At 43.8% G+C, this 21,938-nt stretch overlaps 1 protein-coding gene across 1 annotated transcript in view; it reads left to right on the plus strand.

Annotated features, from left to right (window-relative positions):
- CysRS-m (cysteine--tRNA ligase-like protein, mitochondrial) overlaps window positions 1-21,938 on the plus strand; it is a 245,783-nt gene that overhangs the window by 20,514 nt on the left and 203,331 nt on the right. Inside the window, exon 4 of the mRNA XM_080281646.1 lies at window positions 4,518-4,635. Coding sequence (XP_080137772.1) covers window positions 4,518-4,635 — 118 coding nt within the window. The remainder of the gene's footprint in view (window positions 1-4,517; window positions 4,636-21,938) is intronic.

The raw sequence follows: 21,938 nt of genomic DNA on the forward strand, positions 1-21,938 counted from the left end.
TTATAATCCTAATTCATGCTGCATATATGGACCCTTTAACATGGAGGGGGAGCCCTCTCACTGTCAGGAGAGGCAACAGCTTCACAAACTTCTTCCACCTTCACCTCAACCTAGCCATTTAGCAAGCTTCAGCCTACCTACAGCATATATCCTTTCCCCCACATAACAAAACTCCTCCACACATTCAAGAGACTCTCCAGCAAGGTCAGTCCTTTCTTCACACATTCAAGAGACTCTCCAGCAAGGTCAATCCTTTCTCGCCTCTGTTGGTACAGTTCCATCCATCAATACTTTCTTGCTTATTTCCACTCCTTTTCAACACGTGCTGCCTTCCCATTTTTCAGCCTCTTCACAACATTCTTCAGTTTCTTCACAAAATTCTTCATCCAATGTCACATTATCAAGTACCACAGTTTTTTCTCGGCACAGAACCTTGCTTTTACAGTTGTCCAGGAATTCTCTTTCATTCTCACTTTTTTGTCATCTACTGGAGTTTTGGCATATTTCAGTACTTCTACCTGTATTCATGCTTCCCCATCATCCCAACAGATCTGAATCTATTCCTCTCATTATTGTTCACTTTCTCCATCCATTCTTTGGCTACCACCATGTATCCACCCCCATGCACTTTAATCATCATCATCATCATCATCCGGACCTCCTTTCCCACCCTAGGGCAGGATGAGGAGTAGCAGTGTTCAGACAGCCCAAGCATGCCCACTCCAATTGGCCATGCTTCCATTGCCCCACTCCGATGGGCCACGCTTCCACTCACTAATCATTCAAGCCCCCAGAATCCTGGCTTTATCTGATGCATCAAAAACTTGCACTGCATTCTGTAGCTTCACATAAATGTATCCGATAGAGTCAGTCCGAACACTGTCACGTTAAAAAAGGGTGCCAAATCCTCGATCATGCACCACTTCTCACAACGTTGATCCAGCCAGCTTGATCTCTTGTCAGTCCCCTAACCTCACCAACTTCCATACCTCTCTTCCTCACACACTCATCCACCATATCCCTTGGCCTGCCTCACCTCCTCCCTCCTTCAGATTCCCTCAGATATGCCTTTTTCACCACTCTATTGTTATCCATTCTCCCCACATGACCATACCATCTCAGTACACTCTCGTCGCTTCTGGTGTCTGCAGGCTTCCTCACTCTGCATCTTTCACGAATCACATTATTTCATATCCTATCCACTCTCTGTACTCCGCATACATTCCTCAGCAGTCCCATCTCCACTGCTTTGACTTGACTTTTCATATTCATGCCACACCATGGTCTCACATCCATATGTAAAGTTGGCACTAACGTTCCTTCATGTAAGCCTCGCGCAGCTGGAACACTGAAGTCATTGTTTCTTATCAAGACCTTCTTGGCACCAGCTACCTTCCTTCCTTGTAACATTCTACTTTCTACATCTTTTGCACATTTTCCTCTCTTTTCCATCACTGTACCCAGGTATTTGAACTCTCTCGCCAGTTCCAGTCTCTCTTCATTCACAATAACATCACACCGGGAGTCACTTTCTCTCTTGATTACCATCACTTTACTCTTTTCTACATTTACTCACAAGGCACGACACACACAGACATCAGCAAAACTCTGCACTAGTCTACCAAGCTCTTGTCTGGTATTTGCATATAGCACTGCATCATCAGCATACAACAAATTTGAGATATTCCATCCATCACCATTCATTACCAACACCATCTCTCCACAACTCATGTTTTTACTTCTCTCATCACCCCATCCATATATATATTGAAGAACCATGGGGACATCACACAACCTTGTCACACGCCGACATTGATCCTGAACCATTCACTTAGATGCCCAGTAACCCTTACACATGCTTCATTATCATCATAAAAACTCGATGGCACCTAGCAGCTTACCATTATTATTATTATTTTTTTTTAATGCAAGGAAGAAGAAAGAAGGTTGTGTGATGTCCCCATGGTTGTTCAGTATACTCGTATATATGGATGGGGTGATGAGAGGAATAAAAACACCAGTAATGGAGAGAGGGATGACGTTTGTAATGAATGGTGATGGATGGAATATCTCAAAAAATTTTGTACATTGATGATACTGCTTGCAAGTACCGGACAAGAAGTTGGTTGGCTGGTGCAGAGTTTTGCTGAGGTCTGTGAGCATCATGCCTTGAGGGTAAATTTAGAAAAGAGTAAAGTGATGGTTACTGAGAGAGAAGGTGACTCCCAGTGCAATGTTACAGTGAATGGAGAGAGACTGGAATTGGTGAGAGAGTTCAAATAGCTGGGTACAGTGATAGAAAAGAGAGGAAAATGTGCATAGGAAGTTGAAAGTAGAGTGGCACAAGGAGGAAAAGTAGCTGGTGCAATGAAGGCCTTAATAAGAAACAGAGACTTGAGTGTTGCAGGTGTGCAAGGCTTACATGGAGGAGTGTTAGTGCCAACTTTAACATATGGATGTGAGACTATGGTGTGGCATGAAAATGAAAAGTCAAGAGTAAGGGCAGTGGAGATGCGAATGCTGAGGAATGTACGTAGAGTACAGAGGGTGGACAGGATACAAAATAATGTGATTCGTGAAAGATGTGGAGTAAGGAAGTCGGTGGACTCTGGAATTGAAGAGAATGTACTGAGATGGTATGGTCGTGTGGAGAGAATGGATAACAATAGAGTGGTGAAAAAGGTACATCTGAGTGAATTTGAAGGAGGGAGGAGGTGAGGTAGGCCAAGGAGAAGGTGGAGAGATATGGTGGATGAATGTGTGAGGAAGAGAGGTATGGAAGTCAGTGAGGCTAGGGAACTGACAAGAGATCGAGCTGGCTGGATGAATGTTGTGGGAAGAAGTGCATGATCAGCGATTTGGCACCCCTTTTTAACGTGCCAGTGTCCGGATTGACTCAGTTGGATACATTTATGTGAAGCTACAGAACGTGGTGAATGTTTTTAGCATATCCAATAGAGCCAGGATTCCGGGGGCTTGAATGATGAGTGACTGGAAGCATGGCCAATTGGATAGGGCAAATTTGGGCTGTCTGGACATTGCTACTCCTCACCCCGCCCTAGGGTGGGAAAGGAGGTCCAGATGATGATGATGATGAAGAAGAAGAAACCAAAGGCCAGGAGCCTGCCAACTGTTCCTTCCAAGATAAAACAAAAACAATACAAAAGAGCCAAATTCAAGATCCATTCACTTCGAGATTCCTGGACACACTTCGTTTGAAAGACAGGAGATCGTAGGAAGTAGGATACACAGACAGAGGGAGACATGCACAAAACCTTCCACAATGTTTCTCTGTCTGCTTTATCATATGCTTTTTCGAGATCCATGAATGCCATGAACACCTTACAGTCCTTCTCACAAGCCTTGTCAACCATCTGTCTCACTGCAGATATTTGATCCACACATCCTCTACCACTCCTAAAGCCACCCTGTTCGTCACTCACTAGGACTTCAGATATCTCTCATACTTTCTGTATAATAATTCTTCCATGTATCATCCCTACAACACTGAATAAACTTATGCCACGATAATTCTTGCGCTCACTTTGCTCACTTTTATTTTGTACTGGGGCACACTTACAGCCTTTTTCCGCTCTGCTGGCACAATTTCACTCATCCATGCCATCTTGCATATCTCCAACAAGCCCTTCATTCTGCTCTGTCCACTACACTTAATCATCAGTGCATACACCTCATCAACCCCAGCTGCTTTCCCATTTTTCAGCCTCTTCACGACGTTCTTCATCTGTGTGAGTGTCACGTTTCCTGGCAGTGCATTCCTTCTCTGCATGCCTACAAAACCAGTCATGTTTACAGCCACTCAGTTCTCCCTTTTCCCATTTATCAGGCTTTCAAAGTATTCTTTCCATTTGGCCCATACTTTATCCCTGTGGGTCAATAATCTACCACTTATATCCTTCACACTTTCATATTTCTTTCCACTGTCACTTCTACATTTCCGCACCTCTTTCCAGAATAACTTCCTATTTTCAGAGTACTTTGCATTCATTTTTCTTCCTAGATCATCATTTACCTCCTCCTTTTTCCTCTTCACTAGTCTCGTTATGTGCATCTTGCACTCAGTATATTCAGTTCTTTTTTCAATTGAACCCATGTTCTGTAACCACTCTAGCCACTTCTTCCTCTTTTCCTCCACTACTCTCATAATGTCTTCATCCCACCATGCTGTACCTTTCTTGTTTGTTGTTACTCTTGCCACACCACACACTGCTTTAGCATTCCTAACTATGCAATCCCTATATGCATTCCATAGGCTGTCCGGATCTATTTAATTCCAATTCACTGGTTCCAACTCCTCCCCTACTTTGGTCCTATATTCATCTGCCATTTGTTTGATCCTCAGCTTCTCGACTTTCAGTCTTTCTCCCTGACTGCTCCTTTGTCTCCTGGTTCACCTCTCTCCTCTCAGCTTCTGTTTCCACAAATACACAGACACTCACACAGTCATCCCATATTTCCATTGCCTCATTACTGATTAAAGCAATCACCTTTAACAGATGCTACGTGAAGCAAGACATCATCCGCCGTATCCTGACACGTGTTTTTGATCTCAATGTTATCATGGTGATGGGCATCACTGATATTGATGACAAAATCATCAAGTGTTCTCAGGAGGTACGTACCTCTGTTGCATTTTTGGTTTGGCCAAATGTTTGTTTTAGACTGGGGGGAATGATGAGGTGAAAGTGAGAGAGATTGTCCAGGTGCATGAGGATGCAAAAGTGGAAGTATGTGGAATAACTGAAACAAAATGGAGAGGTGAGACTGTGAGAGAATAGTAGTGTGGATAGGATATATGTACAGAAATAGGAAAGAATGAGATGGCAAAAGAAGAAGTTTGTATTGTGTGCAAGAGATGGAAGGAGACTATAAGGGAGTATGGATCTTTCTGCTCAAGGATTGTGTGGGTAAGATGGACAACAAATCTGGGCGATTGTGTGTGTGTGTGTATGTGCCAATGCAAGATTTTGCAAGTAGAGAAAAAAGAGTTCTGGACAAATGTGGAAGCATGCATGGAAGAATTTGAAAGGAATGAGAGAGTGTTTTTGATTGGAGATATGAATGGAAAAGTAGGGAATGTGCAGGTGGATGGAGTAGTTGGTGAGTTGGGTGTGCCTGCAGAAGTGGATGAGAATGGCAGTGCTCTAATGGACATTTGTGCAGGAAGGGGCTGGTGATAGCCAATACCCTGTTTAGACACAAAATGATCCACAGGTATAAGGGGCGAGTGATGATAAAGAACGGTGGTGAACTGAATGAACGAAAGGCAATGATTGATTATGTTTGTGTGGATGATAGAATGAGAAGGTGTGTAATGGATGCAAGAGTGTACAGAGGTTGGGGGAGTGGATTTTCTGACCTCCATTTGGTAATGGTCAAAGTCATGGTTCAAATAAATTGGAGGAGGAGGAGAAGGGAAGGACAGGAGGAAGTATTCCATACAAGGAGGGTAGAAAGGTTGCAAGAGGATAGAAAAAAAGCAGAATATAAGAGAGAAGTGGAGGAGTGATTGGGTATATATGATTTGGAGCAGATGGGGGGTGTGGAAGGTGTGTGCAAGATATTCACAGAAGAAATCTGTGCAGCATGTGAGGTTATGTGTGGAGTGAAGAGATCAAAAGGAGTACAAGGAACAGCATGTTGGAATGAAGTGTTGAGACAGGCTGTGGCACAAAAGAAGAAGCATATTATGAGTGGATGAGAAATGGGCATGGAGGAAGTTGAGAGAGAGAAGAGAGAGGTATATGTAGTGAGGAAGCGCGAGGTGAAAAGATTACTGGTAGTAAGAGAGTGTAAGAAGAGAGTGGATGAGGAATTTGGAAGGAATTTGAGTATAAAGTGGAGGGATGTAAGAAAATGTTCTGGAAAGAGGTAAAGATAGTTAGACGGGGTGAGAAAGAAGTAAGTCGGGGAGTGAAAGATAAAAATGGAATATTGCTAGTGAAGCAGGGAGAAAAAATGAGCAGATGGAGAGAGCACTTTAAGGAGTTGTTGAACATAGAGAATGAAAGTAATATGCATATCAGTGGCTGGGGAATGGCCAGGAAGAGCAGGGAGGTGAGAAGAGAGGAAGGAATCAGTAGGAGGGAAGTAGTGAAAGTAATGAAGAAAGTGAAAATGGGGAAAGCCCCGGGAATTGATAGAATGTGTGGTGAAGTGCTGAAGCATGGGGGAGAGATAGTAGTAGAATGGATATTGAAGATGTGCAGATTGGCCTGGGAGGAAGGTACAGTCCCACAGGATTGAAGGTCAGGTATAATTATTCCCCTGTACAAAGGGAAAAGGGAAAAAGAAGTATGTGGTAATCATAGGGGCATTTGTCTTCATAGTGTAATAGGAAAGGCATATGGTAGGATACTTACTGACTGAGTTAGGAAAATGGCAGAGGAATTAGCTGGAGAAAAAAAAAAAAGAGGGTTAAGGAAGGGAAGAGGTTGTGTAGATCAGATATTCATTCTTAGGTCTTTAGTGGAAAAGTTACTATAGAAAGGAAAGAAGTAGTATGCGGCCTTCTTGGATTTGGAGAAAGCTCATGACAGGATGGATAGACAAGGATTATGGAAAGTATAATGGATATATGGAGTAAATGGGAAGTTGTTGAATGCCGTGAAGAGTATGTATGAGGGTGCTAAGGCTGCAGTGTGTATGGATAGTGAACTGAGTGAATTTATCTATTTGAATGTTGGATTGAAATAGGGATGTGTCATGTCCCTATGGTTATCAATCTGTATATGGATGGTGTTATAAAACAGATACAGAGTAGGGCAGTGGATATTGGAGTGGCCCTAATGAGAGAGGGCAGTGTTTAGAAACTCCCTGTACTGTTTTTTGCGGATGATACTGTGGTGTTAAGTGATGATGAAGGGGAGCTGCACGGCTTGGTGAATGAGTTTGGGTGTGTGTGTGTAAGAAACAGAATCTAAAGGTGAACGTAGGAAAGAGCAAAGTTATGGTCTTTGAGAGAAATAAATCCACTGAATATACAGTGAGGCTGGATAATGGGGAATTGGAGAATGTGAGTGTGTTTAAGTACATGGGTAGTGTGATAAGCAAGGATGGAAGTTCAGAGGGTGAAGTGCTTGAAAGGGGTAACAAGGATGAATGGTTGCTGATTCTTTGAAAGCAGTGATAAGGAACAGGTAAATGAGCATGGAAGTAAAAAAGTCACTGCATGACAGTATTGTGATACCAACTCTTAATGTATGGAAGTGAAGCTTGGACCTTGTTGGAAGGACATAAGTCAAGAATGAGAGCGGTGGAAATGAGTTATTTGAGAGGAACCTGTGGAATTACATGGAGAGATAGACTGACAAAAGGAGAAGTGAAGGAGCAGTGTGGTGTGGATGTGGATGTGATAGAAATTGTTAGGAGAAATACGGTACATTGAGATGGTTTTGCAATGTGGAGAGGATGGAGAGTGAGAGACTAACGAGGAGCGTGTATACGAATGAGGTGGAGGGGAGAAGAGGGAGTGGGAGGCTGAGGATGAGGTGGAGGGATGGAATGGAGATGTATATGAGAGAGGGGGGTGTGAGTTGGGAGCAAGGCATTGGACAGGGTGACATGGAGGCGATTTGTCTATGACCATCCCTTACAGGATTGAAGCGTCTGGCAGTAGATAGATAGAAATGTTTGTTTTTGATTGGAGGGAATATTGATTGTTACCTTTAGTTTTGTCTGTCCTTTGACAGTATCTGTATATGTAAAACAGACACTTTTTTTTTTTTAGTGTAAGAATGTTTGTTTGTAGATTCTGAGAAAAAAGAGTTATTGGATGGGCAAGAGGAAAAATACACACCGTCCATATATTCTGCATATGGTTTGGGGTTCCCTGAGACTCACAACACATTTTGCAATTGATTTTTGACAATGCTAAGAGAACTCACAAATGCAATGCTCTCCCTGGCCAAAAAAATTTTATTTTTGCTCAGCCATTCTATCTGGTTCCAACAATAAACTGCACTTTTCATCCAAAACAGCAGAGATTCACTTTTCCACTTGAGCTGTGATCCCATGACCTCTCTTCCCACTACTGACTTTGAGGGTTCCTTTGAGCCAATCCCATGTAGTGACCCACTCCATGTGGCATTATCTTGGCTATCAGGCATTGTTTGTTGTGCAGTAAATTATATTACAATAATGGTTGGTGGGGGCACTCACCTTCCACTCACTCAATGTAGTGCTGCTCTCAGGTGCCTGCCCTGTCTTCTCTTCCTTCCTTCTTTCCATCCTTCCTCTTCTGCTTTTCTTTCCTTCATTCTTTCCTCTTCTTTCTGTCTACGGGTGACCCTACACTGAGTGACAAGACAAATGATTTCCTGTACACCAGGAAACCATTTATTATGCTGGGTGGTAACCATCCATCCATCCATCATCCAATCCTATGGTGCCTCATGAGGAACATAGGAGCCCGGGGCTAGGCAAGTTGGTCCTGACATTAAAAATGAGAGTGGCCAGCCTCACTCATCCCTGAGTGGCATTAAGTGAGCAATAAACCCCAACCATCCCTTGGATATAAACCTTTACCAGCCCATTCCGATTGGAGTGCCGTAATTACCCACTAAACCACCAGGCGCCATAAGTTGGCTATATGATTACCACCCAGCGTAGTAAATGGTTTCCTGGTGTACAGGAAACCACTTGGCATGTCACTCAGTGTAGAGTCACCCATAGGCAGAAGGAAGAGGAAAGAACGAAGGAAAGAAAGACAGAAAAGGGAGTATAAAGTCACCCGTAGGCAGAAGGACAAGGAAAGAATGCAGGAAAGAAAGACAGAAGAGGATGGCAGGAAAGAAGGATGGAGGAGAGGAAAGGGCCGACACCTGAGAGCAGCACTACATCAAGTAAGTGGATGGTGAGTCCACATAACCAAATTATGGCACCTGGTGGTTTAGTGGGCAATTAACCCGCTCCATCCCGGAGATGTGAATTCACGTCCTCACATGATGTGCACTCATATCCCAGAGACGTAAATTAACGCGGCAACATTGCAAGGTCCCTAATTTGCACAATTTAAAATTTTCGCGAGTGATTTCGCGAGTGATTTTTGGCATGTATACACGGGACACCTTCCTCTGTTCCTCTACAAGATGCCAAGCAGGGACAATGCCTTACACCGCATAACCTCTCCCCCCCCCCCTGCACGCCATTGTCTCGGCAATTCACCTGTTACCAGTGACCTGGCCAATAAAGACATTCAGGGTCAGAGTGATTCCCCAATCGATGACAATGTGGAGGACAAAGTTTACATAACATTAGAGGAAGAAACAGTCAGAAATGATGATCAGGTAATGTGGGAAAAAAAGGTCATGAATGGTGATGAGTTAGTGAGTGAAACAATGCTTATAATGCCTATATTACTTTTTGAAAACCAATATACTCTTGTACTACATATAAATTCGTACCAAGTAAATAAATAAATACTGTTTATGAGTGGATAAAATAGTTACCCTCCCATAGAACTCGTTTTCTTTGGTGCCAGCCTGTTAGAAAACCCAGTCAGGTAAGGAGGTACTCGTACCTGGATTGAGTATTTTAAACCTCAGGTGAGCGATTTCTCTATGAGTTTTCGATGTTTCTCACCAAAAGCGAATGTTTGAGCCTAAAAAAAAAGGTCCAAAAATGTTGGGAGTGGGGCGTACCACTGCCCAGAAAACGTCGGGATGGGGCTGGTTAAGGTGCTCCAATTGGATTGAGTCAGTGCAGGTTTATATCCATTGGGTGGTTGGGGTTTATTGCTCATGTAACACCACAAAGGGATGAGTGAGGTTGGTCACTCTCATCTTAAATGTCAGGACCAACTTGCCTAGCCCCGGGCTCCTATGCTGCTCATGGGGACAACACTGGATTAGATGATGATGATGATGATGATGAATAGCCCTAATAAATATATCATGTGATTGTAGCTTTGCATGGTGACTTGTGATTAATGTATACAAGCATTGTTATTTAACCCCTACACGCTGGCATTTTATAAGTGCGGCTATCCTCTCAGTATGGCATTCTTCTGCAAAGTAACCTTATTTCAAACCCTCTCATCTTGGAAAGCATAGCAGTTAAGGAAACAAATTAAATGCCATATTACTCACCAACTCTTCTTGGGAATGAAACCATCCCGAGGTCTGCAGGTGGTCCCCGTCGATGAGTTTGGACTGAAGAAGATGAGTACAGTACTCCCTTAATTATCCGACATATAGAGCCAAAGACATGTCCGGGTAGTGGCAATATCCGGATAATGAACAATATCCTCCCTACTATACCCAGACCCTACCTATACCTAGCCTCCAACCTATACCTGACCTATTTGCACAGTCCCTCTGCTTATTTTGGCAGTATTTTCTTGTCATTCAGGCATATTTACACATCAAAACACACATAGGAATATCCAAAATAATTTCAAACACCAAGAAAACCATGCAAAAAAAAAAAAAATTAAAACCAAAAAACACCCTACCTATACACAACTGTATGTGCAGTACCCTTCCTAATTTTGGCACAGTATTCAGATCAGTCTGCCATATTTAGACATCAGAACACACATAGGCATATCCAAAGTAATGCTAAACACCAAGAAAACCATACAAAACTATGGAGTTGAGAGGTATATAAGGGAGGGGGGAGTGAGTTTGGGGGAGGGTAGTCAAATGGTGGGTGACAGAGTGACTTGAAGGTGTTTTGTCTGCGGCCACCCTTTGCGGGATTAGGGCGTCGGGCTATAGATAGATAGTTAGATAAAAAAAAAAAAAAAAAGCCCTTCCTATATGTACAGTACCCCTCCAGATTTTGGCAGTGTCTTCCGGTCATTCTGCCATATTGAGGCAACAAAACGCACATAGGAACAGGGGCGCACCCAGGGGGGGGCTGCCCTGGGCCCCTTAGCTCTCTGGGTCCTTTAAAAATTTATGTATATTTATTTCAATAACAGCAAAATGTGAAAATTTGGCAAGTACAAACAAAGAGTAACACATGAGCCAGCAGCTTTCTGACTCTAAACCTGCATATGACCTCCCAGTAATTATCGGATTACCTGACCTCACCTCACTACGGCCCCCCCCCCCTTAGAAAGTTCCTGGGTGCGCCCCTGCATAGGAACATCCATATTAATGCTGAACACCAAGAAAACATTGCATAATCAAGAAATATCCACAAAAAACTTGAAGACTGTTAGAAAATCAGTTATCTTTCTGTGACACGAGTGATAGCTGCTTCCGGGGCACCAAAAAATAAAAATAAAAATAAAATAAAGGCCTTATGTGCCACCAGAAATTGGTTAGATTGGTATTAATGGTATACCATTATCTTTGCTGGTGTTTATACTATAAGATAAGCTAATAAAAGCACAGAAAACTGATGAGTAAAATAACAAAACTGCAGTAAGAATAAATGTTGTTGAAGAGTAAAACTTACCTTCATATAACTTCCCACCATCCTAGTGCAAAATTTTGCTTGCACCTTGCAGAAGCCAAGCCTGTGTCTAGATACAGAATTTCATGATCTTTCTCGTGGCTTTCTCAGAATTGTGGTACAACCAATGTATTTAAATACATCACCAAAAACTGTAAAATCTCATAAGTCAGTACTTTTAGCTCAGAGGACTGGAGGGAGTGAGGGGGGAGCCGGGAAGCAGGGCTAGCAAGGCGGGGAACATGGGAGGGTATTTAGGAGGGATTGGGGGGGGGGGAGCAAGACTGTGGGTAAGATTTTCACCCATTTGTCACAAGGTGGACGGGTGCTTTCACCTGACTTGTGGCTTGTGGTCTGTTTAACAAGTGCGGTGGCAGTTGGGAAAGTCCCGGTGGCCGTGCAACTTTCAACGTTTGGTGGGGATGCGTATGGTCGTTTTGACATCGCTTGTGGGTTACAGTCAGTATAACTTGGGTGCTGGAGGTTTGTAGGGAGTGATCAAGCCAGCGCGCAACTTTGACCATTCAGTACCGGGGCGGAAGGACATTTTCACTCAGGTTGTGGGTTATGGCCTATTTCCTGTGCACGGCTAGAACCCAGTGCCACGATACCGGTTGTTTGAACATGTCAGCTGGCCGACCAAAGTTCTCGAGGGCTTTTATGTTCAGATAATTGCAAGTAAATTCATATAATGCTTTAATAGAGCCAAGGTCCAGTACAGTATCCGGATAATGAACAGGTCCGGATACTGCACATCCAGATAAATGAGGGATTACTATAACTTTGGGTGCTAGACGCAGGAAGTCTCCGAGCCTCAGCTCGCAGCCCTGACTAGGGTTTTCTGCTGCTCGGTCTGGGCGGCAATTGTAACACTGACTGGGCAAACATAGTGGTGTGTTCGTAAAGCTGCCCGACCTTCTGCTAAATGTTAACTTTCATTTTATTGCACACATTTTCTACTTTCCATACTAATAGCTATGGGTTTGAATCATCACCCAGTACATGTGCCTCGTCTTTGGTTTTCCAGTCATCACAGAATGACATTTTGCCCAGTTGGTGTGTGGGAGAACTCGAGCAAATACAATAAAATGTGAATAAATAAATACAGTACTCAGTTTCCAGTCATTTTCTGCCAACTTTGCACTTCTTATTCACTTTGAGAGAAAACTTTCTTTTTCCCATAGTTTTTATTCCTCAGGTAGCACGCACAGGTGTAATGAAAATCTTATTCCTAACTTATGATACACCAGGAGGTATACATTTGTACTGCCTTTTATGCTGTTTAACACTTTTTAATGACATGGAGCTAATACCTACCTTACCTATTGCACTTAATTGCACTTGATGTCACATTTACCGTCCATATCACATATTTTGTGTAATAAATACATGCCCAAGACATTATACAGAAGTGCAACCCAAAGAAGCAGTTTTCTTCAGGTGCGATTTGGGTTCTCTTTTAATTGTGCTAGGGTGACTCAGTATATTTACAAACACAATCACATATCAGCTTTGCACTTATGTTTTTACAAAAAGAAAAACATCACTTGCACTTCATTGTTCACTATTTACAATCTTCCACACACCTGTGCCTAGAAGTCCTGTTCATGGTGGTAGTCAAAGAAGCATTGTGGGCAAAGTGCCACCTTGCATTCATTGCATTCATAGCATGTTTCTTTTTGTGCTAGTCAGCATTTAGTTGTGGTGCAGACATGGCAAAGCCTGTAGGCCAAACGCCAGGCAGGTGTTCAACCAGGGTGAACCAGATGGCAATTTGACAGGTACTGTGCACTTGCCAAGCACACTGCTGTCGCCACCTGATACATTTTCCTCCTTTCACCTGCACTTTGAACAGTTCCATGCTTTGCAAGGAGCTGGCGTGTCAGTTCTTTCTCAAACTCATGTACAACCTTGTTGTATTGGATGCTGATATCAAGAAGGTGTAGGAATGCCATTTTGTACCATCTGCAAGACTTGTGGAGGCAATTTATCTCACTGCTCTGGATTTTGGACTTATCAGCAAGCCACATATTGATATTGAAATCATTAATGGCATCTGGCTTGAACATAGGTTCCCTGGTCCTGTAGTCTGTCTTGAATGTGTCCTGCATAACCCCTTTCTGAACTGTGCTAAGCATGTACACCTTCCACTTATCATGCCAATGAATGGCCAGCGTATTACCACATTTCCGGGTTAGCAGGGCGCCTCTCTTGGTCTTTTCAGGGAATGATGAAAAATTTCATCTACTGGCATGGACAGTTTCTTAGGTGCCAGTCCCATGTACAAGTAAATACAAGTCCCAGTCGCATGTGCAAGTAAATACAAGTAAGTACTTCGTCAATGCCAGGGATTTGTACTAATTATCCATGTACAGAATGTGATTTTTGTGGAAGTACTTTCACCACTGCAGCAGAAAACCCATGGAGTTCATCACAGATATATCCACATATGTAGCTGAATAAACTACAATAGTCCCTCAGTTATCTGGTGTAATGGAGCCAAAGGCATGTCCAGGTAGTGGCAGTGTCTGGAAAATGTACAATATCCTCCCTACTATACCCAGACTCTACTTACATCCAACCTCCAACCTATACTTAACCCATTTGATCAGTACAGTACTTCTGTTTACTTTGGTAGTGTTTTCCAGTCATTCAGGCATATATATGTCAAACACACATAGGAATATCAAAAATAATTTTTAACATCAAGAAAACATGCAAAAAAAAAAATATCGAAAACCAAAACCAGACTATCTATTCACAACTGTATGTACTGTACAGTACCCCTCCTAATTTTGACACTGTTTTCTGGTCATTCTGCCATATTTAGACATCAGAACACACATAGGAATATCCAAAATAGTTTTTAACACCAAGAAAATAATACAAGAAAAACACTGAAAACTAAGAAAACACTCTGGCTGTACACTACTGTATGCTCGGTACCCCTTCTAGTTTTGGCAGTGTTTTCCAGTCATTCTGCCATATTGAGACATCAAAACACACATAGGAATATTGAAAGTAATTTTTAACACCAAGAAAACCATGCAAAAAAAAACATTAAAAATCCCAAAACACCCGACCTATACACCACTGTATGTACAGTACCCCTCCTAATTTTGGCACTTTTTTCAGGTCAGTCTGCCATATTTTGACATCAAAACCATTTGGGAATATCCTAAATAAATTTAAACACCAAGGAAAGTATGAACAAAACCTAAAGTTCCCCACCAGAAAACATTCAGTTGGGGTACTTAACACCCAGTGCACTGCAGACAGGCTTCATAACCCCTACACCTCTAGCAGATGTACAGGTGTCCCATGTGGTCTAGTGGCTAACCTTTGCATTTAGCAAAGGTTGAAGAACTCCTCCTCCCCTTCCTCCTCTACTTGCTGGAGCTGAGCGATGAGTGGTGACAGACGGTGCGACGATGGTGGCCTACCCACCCCTGGAGACTCCAAAGACAGCCACAAACTTACATCCAACGGAGACTCAGCGGCTGTCGATGTTCTTGGTTGTGGGACCAATGGTGAAGGCGGGAAACGAGGTGGTGGTGGTCGTGAGAATGGGCTGGCGGGTGGCTGGCATGAAGAAGGAGTTGATCCTGCTCTGACGATAGGATCGACGATTCTGTCGGAGGATGACAGTGTCCCTGACTGCCTGCAGCTCCATTGCCAGGCTGAGCAGCACCAACTCCTTGTCACAGTGCGGGTGCTCGGCGTACTCCAGCACCTACTCCAGACTAGCACATAGGGCACTGAGACGAGGGAGTGATGGAGTTGCAGGAGGCCACGAGTCAGGGTCCTCATCTTCTTCCTCGTCGGTGTGGATGTCTTCTTTCGTGCCCACAGAGGCAGCAGCAGCAATCTCCACATCAGACATGGTCTGATAACCAGGATTACCACCATCGTCGTCCAGCCAAGCCCTCACGTCATCAATGTCCACTTGCTCTCCTGCTGTATGAAGACAGTGGTGGAAATCATCCACATCTATCTATCTATCTATTGCCAGACGCCTCAATCCCGTTTGGGGTGGTCACAAACAAATCGCCTCCAAGTCGCCCTGTCCCCCGCCATTTCACTGCCCTGCTCCCAACTCACACCCCCCTCTCTTAAATACCTCTCCACCCCATCCCTCCATCTCATCCTCGGCCTCCCCCTCCCTCTTCCTCCCTCCACCTCACTCACATACACTCTCTTCGTCAGTCTTTCACCCTCCATTCTCTCCACATGGCCAAACCACCTCAGTGTGTTCCTCATAACACTTCCTATCACATCCACATCCACACCACAATGCTCCTTTATATCCTCATTCATCAGCCTGTCTCTCCATGTGACTCCACAGACTCCTTTTAAATAACTCATTTCCACTGCTCTCACTCTTGACTTGTGTCCATCCAACAACGTCCAAGCTTCACTTCCATACGTTAGAGTTGGTATCACAATACTGTCATGTAGTAACTTTTTCACTTCCATGCTCACTTCCCTGTTTCTTATCACTGCTTTCAAAGAACCAGCAACCTTTCTTCCCTGCTGTACCCTTTCAAGCACTTCACCCTCCAAACCTCCATCCTTACTCATCACACTACCCAAGTACGTAAGCGTACTCACATTTTCCAATTCCTCACCATCCAACCTCGCTGTACATTCACTGACTTCACCCCTCTCAAAGACCATCACTTTACTCTTCTCTACATTCACCTTTAGATTCCATTTTTTACACACTCTCCCAAACTCATCCACCAAGCCTTGCAGCTCCCCTTCGTCTTCACTCAGCAACACAGTATCATCTGCAAACAACAGTACAGGGAGTTTCCAAACACTACCCTCTCTCACCAGGGCCACTCCAACATCCACTACCCTACCTTGTATCTCTTTTATTACCCCATCCATGTACAGATTGAACAACCATGGGGACATGACACATCCCTGTTTCAACCCAACTTTCAAAGAGAAAAATTCACGTAGTTCACCATCCACACGCACTGTAGCCTTCGCACCACTGTACATACTCTTCACAGCATTCAAAAACTTCCCATCTACTCCATATGTTCTTAACACTTTCCACAATCTTTGTCTATCCACCCTGTGATATGCTTTCTCCAAATCCATGAAAGCCGCATACAACTTCTTTCCCTTCTCTAGAAACTTTTCCACTAAAGATCTAACAATGAATATCTGATCTACACAACCTCTTCCCTTCCTAAAGCCTCCCTGTTCTTCTCCAACTAATTTCTCTGTTCTTTCTCTAAATCTGTCAATAAGTATCTTACCATACACTTTTCCTATTATACTAAGAAGACAAATGCCCCTATGATTACCACACACTTCTTTTTCCCCTTTTCCTTTGTACAAGGGAATAATTATACCTGACTTCCAATCCTCCAGGACTCTACCTTCCTCCCAGGCCAATCTGCACATCTTCCACATCCATTCTACTATCTCTTCCCCATGCTTCAGCATTTCACCACACACTCCATCAATTCCTGGGGCTTTCCCCGATTTAACTTTCTTCATTGCTTCCACAACTTCTATCCTACTGATTTCTTCCTGTCTTCTCACCTCCCTCCTTCTCCCAGCCATTCCCCAGCCACTTATACTCGCATTACTTCCATCCTCTATGTTCAACAATTCCTTAAAGTGTTCTCTCCATCTGCTCACTTTTTCTCCCTTCTCCACTAGTAATCTACCATTTTTATCTTTCACTCCCCTGCTAACTTCACTTCCACCCTGTCTTACTCTTTTCACCTCTTTTCAGAATATTTTCTTAGTCTCTCCACTTTACACTCAAATTCCTTCCAAATTCCTCGTCCACTCTCTTCTTACTCTCTCTTACTAATCTTTTCACCTCTCTCTTTCTTTCTACATATAACTCTCTCTTCTGCCTCTCAACTTCTTCCACGCCCCTATTTCTCATCCATTCATTATATGCTTTCTTCTTTTGTGCCACAGCCTGTCTCACCTCTTCAGTCCACCACGCTGTTCCTTGCACACCCCTCCGTCTTCTCTTCCTTCCACACACCACATCACATGCTGCACATATTTCTTCTGTAAATATCCTACACACACCTTCCATGTCTCCTATCTGCTCCAATTCATATTTGCCCAATCGTTCCTCCACTTCTCTCTTATACTCTGCCTTTTTCTCATCCTCTTGTAACCTTCCCACTCTCCTTGCAACTATTTCTTCCTCTCGTCTTTCTCTTCTTCTATTCCTCCATCTTACTTGAATCCTAATTCTGGCCACCACCAAGTAGTGGTCAGAAAGTCTACTCCCCCAACCTCTATAAGCTCATGCATCCATTACACATCTTCGCATCCTTTCATCCACACACACATAATCAGTCATTGCCTTCCTTTCATTCAGTTCACCACCCACCCTTCTCATCGCTCGCCATGTATACCTGTGGATCATTTTATGCCTGAAGAAGGTATTGGCTATCACCAACCCCCTCCCAGCACAAATGTCCACTAACGCACTCCCATTCTCTTGTATCTCAGCAGGCACACCCCACTCACCAACTATTCCATCCACCTTCACATTCCCAACTTTACCATTCATATCACCGATCAAAAACACTCTCTCTCATTCCTTCCAAACTTTTCCATGCACACTTCTACATTTGTCCAAACTCTTCTCTCACTCTTCTAGCACGATCTTGCGTTGGCGCATACACACACACAATTGTCCACATTTGTATTCCAACTTTCAACTTTACCCACACAATCCTTGACCCAACTGATCCATACTGTCTTATGCTCTTCTTCCATCTTTTACTCACAACTATACATACTCCTTCCTTTGCCCTCTCATTCTCACCTACTCCTGCACATATACCCCATCCATACTCCCATTCTCTCACACTTTCTCCCCACCATTTTGTTTCAGTTATTCCACATACATCCACTTTCGCACCCTCAAGCACCTGGACAATCTCTCTCTCTTTCACCTCATCATTCGCTCCTCTTACATTCCACGTTCCGATAACCACGTCCTTTGTCCGGTCCTTGGTCGTCATCGTTTGGTCATTTCTTGTCCGAGGCATATTGTTTGTTTTTTTAGTTAGTTGTTTTCCGGGGAGGGGCACTAACCCTCCGCCAACCCTTTTAGTCGCCTTTTACGACAAGCAGGGATACTGGGGGAGTATTCTTGAAAAAAAAACCATACCCCCAGGGTAGGGACGAGACGAGACCAACCTTTTTTGAGGGTTTTCTTGGAGACTTCTTTCCACGTGTTCGCCCAGTTGAACACTGCAGACTTGAGGTCATAATGCCAAAGATTCTGCAAGGTCTGCTCCCCGCGTGTGTCCTCGGCCGCGTCCTTGTCCTCCAGCACCACCGTCACCTCATTGAGGAACATATGCTGGTACAGTTTCTTTGCAGCTACGATAACACCCTGGTCCATTGGTTGAATCAGAGCAGTCGTATTAGTGGCAGAAAGATGCACCTAATGCTCCTGTCATCAGCAACCAAATCCTTCTCAGACAGATGCATGGGGGCATTGCCAACGAGCGGGAGTGCCTTCACCTGGTCGCCAGCGATACCAAGGACCTTTGTTTGGTAACGGATAACCTCCTTGACAGAGTGTCTGTGGAACCAATCTCTAAAGATTTTGGCAGTAAACCAAGCCTTCACAGAATGGTATCACACAACAGGCAGGGTATCCATCAACCCAAGGAGAAAACTTGGAGGTTTTGCACACCCAGCAATAATGGGTTTGAGGCAGTTCATCCCGTTAGCATTAGCACAGCACGACACAGAGACACATTGTTTGGATAACTTGCAACCAGGCACAGTCATCTCCTTTTCCTCTGCAAGGGTGTTGGTGGGCAGTGAGCAGTAGAATAGACCAGTTTCATCAGCCTTATAAACTTGACCAAGGGCAAGGCCCACGTCCTAGATCAGGCGCTGTGCTTTCTGGCGAAACGGATCCACATCCTCCTCTGCCGCATCCAAGGCATCTCCATGTGCCTTACTGTCCATAAGTGCATGGCGAAGCTTGAAGTGAAAGAGCCATCCTTCGGAAGCCTTGAAGTTGTGTACAGTATGTTGTGCAGGCGTGCAAACTTCTCGGCTGCAGCCTTTGCCTTGGCCCCACACACAAGCACACTGGCAGCACATTGCTGGTGAAACCACAACAAAGTTGACCTGTCAGTAATGGCGTGCTGGGCCTGGGCCATGACCTTCCTGTCACCCCTACATGTGCTTTCGCCATACTGCTGTCCGTACTGTGTAAGCTTGTCCTGTGACTTCTTGATGTCAAAGTTGAACGAGTTAGATCATATTCCCGCAGTATGCGTCCTGTGGTCCAGCCTGCATCAACCTTGCTCAGTATCTCACGCTTCTTCTCCAGAGTCAAAACCTTCCTCTTCTGCGTCTCCGGTGGTGGTGGGGCCATCATCACACACACGAGAATGCAGCAGAGGAGGGCCACAACCTGAAGAAGGTATGGGACCACCACAAATTCAACTGCATTCATAGCTATATTTGCAAGTGTTACCACTCACGAGGGAGACAAAGATGGGAACTGGGGTGCGTGCTTGTAGGCCGGCAAGCAGTACAGCACTGCTGTTTCACACGCCATGCTTTCCTCCAAACACAGAGGAAGCAGAATGTGGCAAACTGACATATACATACAAGGTTCACTTCCATTCGCCCAGGCAAGGGTTATCTTGTGACAACAGCAGTGGATGACCATTACGTCACCACCACAGGCAGTGTATGACTAATGCGGCCTGCCATGCAACTCTGAAAATTTGGTAGGGAATGGACAGACTTGCATGGTGGGGGGTGTCGCACTAATCTCGATGGCCGGGGGACTCCTGCCATTGGGTTTAGAGGCGGGTGGGCATTTTTACCATACATTTACTTGCGGCTTGTGGTCTATGGTAGACACTTGGTGGTCATTCAGAATCACAACTCCCGGTGACTGGGTGACTTTGAACGTACGGTAGAGAGGTGGACAGCCACTGTCACTGAACATGAACTCATGGCTTGTCGTCTGTGTTCGACGCACGGTATCAGTTAGGAGAGACTTATTCTGGTGGCTGCACAACTTTGGACATTTGGTGGGGATGCATACAGATGTTTTGGCACTGCTTGTGGGTTACAGTCAGTATTACTTGGGTGCTGGAGGTTAGTTGGGAGTGATCAGATCAGCGTGCAACTTTGACTTTTCAGTACAAAGGTGGACAGAATTTAGCTCAGATTGTTGGTTATGCCCCATTTCCCACTCATGGCTAGAGCCCAGTGGACTTGACATTTGAACATGTCTGCTGGCCAGCCAAAGTTCTCAGGGACTTCTACATCTGGATAATAGCAAGTAAATTCGGATAATGGTTTAACCCCCTCGTGCACGATGACGCGAAATGAGTCAAAATGGTGTTAGTCTGAAGAGGAACCGATGACACACTATGATGCACTTGTCAGTGTTGGTCTGAAGGGATGTTGATTAGGCAATTTTGAACAAAAATATTCACCAAAAATTAAGTTTTAGCATGACATGCACCAGTCTTTAGGTTATCATAGGGGAGGGTGCCAACACTCTCAAATAGTAGGCTTTCTCTTGGCTTTTGGTGGGGGGGCGGGGTAGGGGTGTGCGCACGTGGTTTTTGGAGATTTACTTAAAAACATTTGCTTGTATCAAAATTCTGAAGGCATCGTGTGAAAGCTCATGAAATTCAGCAGATTGACATATACTTAGCTCCTGCCTGGTGTGGGCAAAATATTGTGCCAGGGTTTTGGGAACTTATTTTCACTGTGGAAACACATTATTGTTGCTGCATTTCCGTACTTTCACTGTACTTTTACTCATTAGTCTTGTGTGTTAATATTAGCTTATCGTACAGTATAAACATAAGCGAAAATGATGGTACAGGCAGACCCCAAGATACAATACCCCTAGATGCAATACCCCAGCATAGCAATGGGAGTAGAAATACCACCCTACCCTGCCGAACTATGGGCAAACTCCGGTTTAACAATGGGTTTTGGCTTTTTAAAACTGATTTTGATGATGAATTTATACTTAAATTTTGTACTTAGGTTGATTTATAAACTTCTTTTCAGACTTAGATTAATGTGTTTTAGTCATAGGTGGGGAGAACATTTTCATATTGGGGTACAGTTTGCTAAGTTTGATTTTTTCCAGACTTATATTTAATGATTTTCATATTTTATTTTTGGGTGTAGATGAGTTATAAACTGCTTTTAGACTTAGTTTAGCTTGTTTTAAAGCTATTTGGGGGTTTGGGTTAGCTAGAAACTTGTTTTTGGACTCATTTGGGTGGGTTTAGGAATTGGTTGGGGGGGAAACCCAAGACTCAAAAACACATCCCTATACTTACATGTCAAATCTGCCCTGAGATACGATACCCCTCCTAGCGATGGGTTTTTACTTAACCAGTTGCATCGTTAAACCAGGTTATGCCTGTATATAGTTTATACCAATATAGCTAATTTCAGGGGCAAATAAAATCTATGGGAATATTTTCCTTTGTGCAAAAGTCTAGGCT

The sequence above is a fragment of the Coenobita brevimanus genome, chromosome 90, assembly GCF_032717465.1.
Source record: "Coenobita brevimanus isolate Jiangsu-jjx chromosome 90, ASM3271746v2, whole genome shotgun sequence".
Taxonomy (NCBI): Eukaryota; Metazoa; Arthropoda; class Malacostraca; order Decapoda; family Coenobitidae; genus Coenobita; species Coenobita brevimanus.